Source organism: Hipposideros armiger, unplaced genomic scaffold (genome assembly GCF_001890085.2).
Source record: "Hipposideros armiger isolate ML-2016 unplaced genomic scaffold, ASM189008v1 scaffold_202, whole genome shotgun sequence".
NCBI classification, from domain to species: Eukaryota; Metazoa; Chordata; class Mammalia; order Chiroptera; family Hipposideridae; genus Hipposideros; species Hipposideros armiger.
Window position 1 is genome coordinate 1,201,520 of NW_017731552.1, and position 3,294 is coordinate 1,204,813.

Below are 3,294 nucleotides of genomic sequence, written 5' to 3' on the forward strand. Positions count from 1 at the left end.
GCAATGATAATGCCAACATGGGCCAGTGAAGCGGCATCCTTCGCAACTAGACTGAGGAGCAAAAGGACAGCAACTTATCTGTTTCCTTTCCCCGATTCCCCAACACTGTTCCCCTTCCCCAAGTCCCCAATAAAATCTTTAATAAGTAAGTAAATAAATAAATAAATGTGTATTTCACAATAACAAAATAAAATAAATAAATAAAAGAGTGATGAGCATTCTGTTTTGGATAGGCTAGTAAGGTCTGACATTTGAATAGAGACCTCTGCAGGAGACAAGGGACCAAACCATGGGGATATCTGGGAGAAAAGCATTCCAGGCAGAGGGAATAGTAAAGGGAAGGGTCCTGAAGTGATAGCTTACTCACAGAACATGGTGCCTGGAGCAGAGTGAGTGAAGAGAGAAGGTTTTCTGCTAAGAGCAAATAATGGGTGATCTAATCATCCCCTTTATGGAATATTCTATAACAACCAGGAAGTGTAATTATGGGAATTGAAAAGTAGCAAGGGGAAAATCCTGGAGAAGACGTATTAGTAATTTATTGCTACATAACATATTATCCCCAAATTTACAATAACAGACATTATCTTATAATTGCTGTGCATCAGGACTCAGGAGTGGCTTAGCTGGGTCATTCTGGTTCAAGGCTTTCATGATGTTGCAGTCAAGCTGTTGTCTGGGGCTATGGTCTTACCTGAAGGCTTGACAAAGAGGGTCTACTTCAGAGCTCGCTCAGATGGTTGTTGGCAGGCCCCAGTACCTTACTGGCTCTTGACTAGAGTCCTGGGGTACTTTCTATATAAATCTTTCTACAGACTGCTTGAGTGTCCTCACAGCATGGCAGCTGGATTCCTCCAGAGAGAGAGACACCCAAGAAGGAAGCTGCAGTCTTTTTTTATAACCTACTATTAAACTTGCCACACCATCATTTCTGCCATTTTTATTGGTAACACAAACCAACCCTGGTACAGTGTGGGAGCAAACTTCACAGTGATGTGAATACCAGGAGGTGGAGATCACTGGAGTCCACCTTGGAGCCTGTCTACCACACTAGAGCATTGAGTAAAAATGCAGTAGGTGACAGTGTCTGCTCACCTGTTTATAGGATGTAAACATACTGCTATGGAAAATCAAGGCAGGGGGCCGGACGAGTGGCGTGGTGGTTAAGAGTTGGCTTGGGACACCAGAGGGCCCTGGTTCGGATCCCACATATGAGGGCCAGTGACACTGCCCTCTACAGCTATGATGCTGCACAACAGTTCGACCTGGAGCTGGGCTGCGGTGAGTCGCCGGTGACCGCGTAGGCTGCAGCCCCTGCTGCAGTGGGTTGCCATGGGCTNCCCCCCGAACCTCAGCCTCCCCTCCCCGCCCCTCGCCCTCTCTGGCTTTCCTAGTCCGTCCCCGCCCCCGGCCTCACGCTCGAGCGTCCGTCACGCACCCCACCGACTCCGTGAGCTTCTGTCCAGGTCCCGCGCTCTTAAACTTGATATCAGCCTTAATTTCCTGGAAGAATTTCTTCATGGTGGCTGCGGGCCCGGCGGCGAGGGGCCGCGGAGGGAGGGGGACCAGGGGCCCAAGGACCAGTCAGGGAGGGGCCAGCAGGAGCCAACAACCGGAAAAAAAATACGGCGCTACCAGAAGTCCCGCCTTCGCGCATCCGCCCACGTGACAATCGGCCCGGCGCGTCTTTCTAGCTCTCCGCGCCTCGCTGACCCTCGGCGACCGCTCTGTACTCTAGGGCCGCGTCTCGGTGGTTATTCCGGACTCCGTTGCCAGGGGCGACTTGCGCGCTTCTAACTGGTGGCTGTGCTTGGGCGCCTTCCACCGCTTTCCGCGAGGGGTGAAAGACAGGCTAACTGACCTTAACGGGGAGAGCCCTGGCCCTGCTCGCAAACCTTCCCTGGCTCCTTAGCCCTTACGTGATAAAGTCCCAGTTAAATTGTGGGAGCATTCAGGGCCGCACAACCCAGCCCCGTGGTCAGCCCCAGTATCCCGCCACCCCTCCTTAACCTTCTTGGGCTTCGGTTTCCTATCTATGAAGTGGGGATAAGAATAGCACTCGCTTCCTAGTAGGATTGTAAGCACGATGATACAATTGGAAGGCTGAATAAATAGCCGACGTTATAATATTTTACTCCTTTAATATTTCTGGAGAGTCGGATCTGTACCAGCAGTGAGGAAACCAAGACAAAAATTCCCTGCCCTCGCAGAGGTCATGATCTTTTTGATGAGGTTGGGGAGGGACAGGCTATGAGAAAATCTATGGTGGGGTCGATGGTGTTAAGCTCTACGGGGAAAATAAAGTGGAAAACAGGAATAGGGAAGGTGAGAGTGGGACAGTTTGCAACATCAAAGAAGAGAGGATCAGGCACAGAAAAAGGACGATTTTTAGACCACCAGGGACATTTGAATGTGTCTAGGCATTAGGTGATATAGAGGAGCTATTGTTAATTTTGTTAGGGGTGATAAATGGCATGGTAGTTAGGTTTAAATAGGCTAAGTTAGGTCTTTTTTCAGAGATGCATTCTGGGGTATTTATGGGTGAAATTACATCGGAGATGTGCTTTAAAATACTCCAGCAAAAAAAAAATTAATACACATGAACAGACACACACTTTAGGAAGAATTCTCATGGCTGCATTTCCTCCATGCAGTAGAATGTGAGAGCAGTCATTCCTCAATCATTCACTGAGCATGTACCGTGTGTCAGGTCAATAGGGTCATAGCAGGGAACAAAACAGACAGGCTCCTGCTCCTGAGGGGCTCACAGTGAAACATGGATACAGCTGTAAAACAAGCATATAGTGCCAGGTAATGATCACTTCTATGAAGAAAAATACAGTAGGAGAAAGGAATCAAGAGTGATGCACGTCCGGTCAGAATGGCTATCATCAATAAATCAACAAACAAGTGCTGGCGAGGCTGTGGAGAAAAGGGAACCCTGGTGCACTGTTGGTGGGACTGTAGACTGGTGCAGCCATTATGGAAATCAGTATGGCGGTATCTCAAAAAACTGGAAATGGAACTACCATATGACCCAACAATTCCACTCTTGGGTATCTTCCAGAGAAACCCAAGACGCTAATTCGAAAAAATATATGCACCCCTATGTTTATTGCAGCACTATTTACAGTAGCCAAGACTTGGAAACACCCGAAATGCCCATCAGTAGACAACTGGCTTAAGAAACTGTGGTACAGGGGCCGGCCGAGTGGCGTGATGGTTAAGAACTGGCTTGGGACGCCAGAGGACCCCGGTTCGGATCCCACATATGAGGGCCAGTGACACTGCCCT

General features: G+C 48.8%; 1 protein-coding gene across 2 annotated transcripts in view; it reads right to left on the minus strand.

Moving 5' to 3' along the window:
• The window catches only part of UBXN6 (UBX domain protein 6), a 14,297-nt gene extending 12,656 nt beyond the window's left edge, over nt 1–1,641 (minus strand). The window contains exon 1 of one of the 2 annotated variants that reach the window (XM_019653499.1): nt 1,439–1,641. In XM_019653499.1, coding sequence (XP_019509044.1) covers nt 1,439–1,521 — 83 coding nt within the window. In that variant the 5' untranslated portion in view covers nt 1,522–1,641. The remainder of the gene's footprint in view (nt 1–1,438) is intronic. The other variant, XM_019653498.1, reaches the window with a different exon arrangement.
• Nucleotides 1,642–3,294: the final 1,653 nt, after the last annotated feature.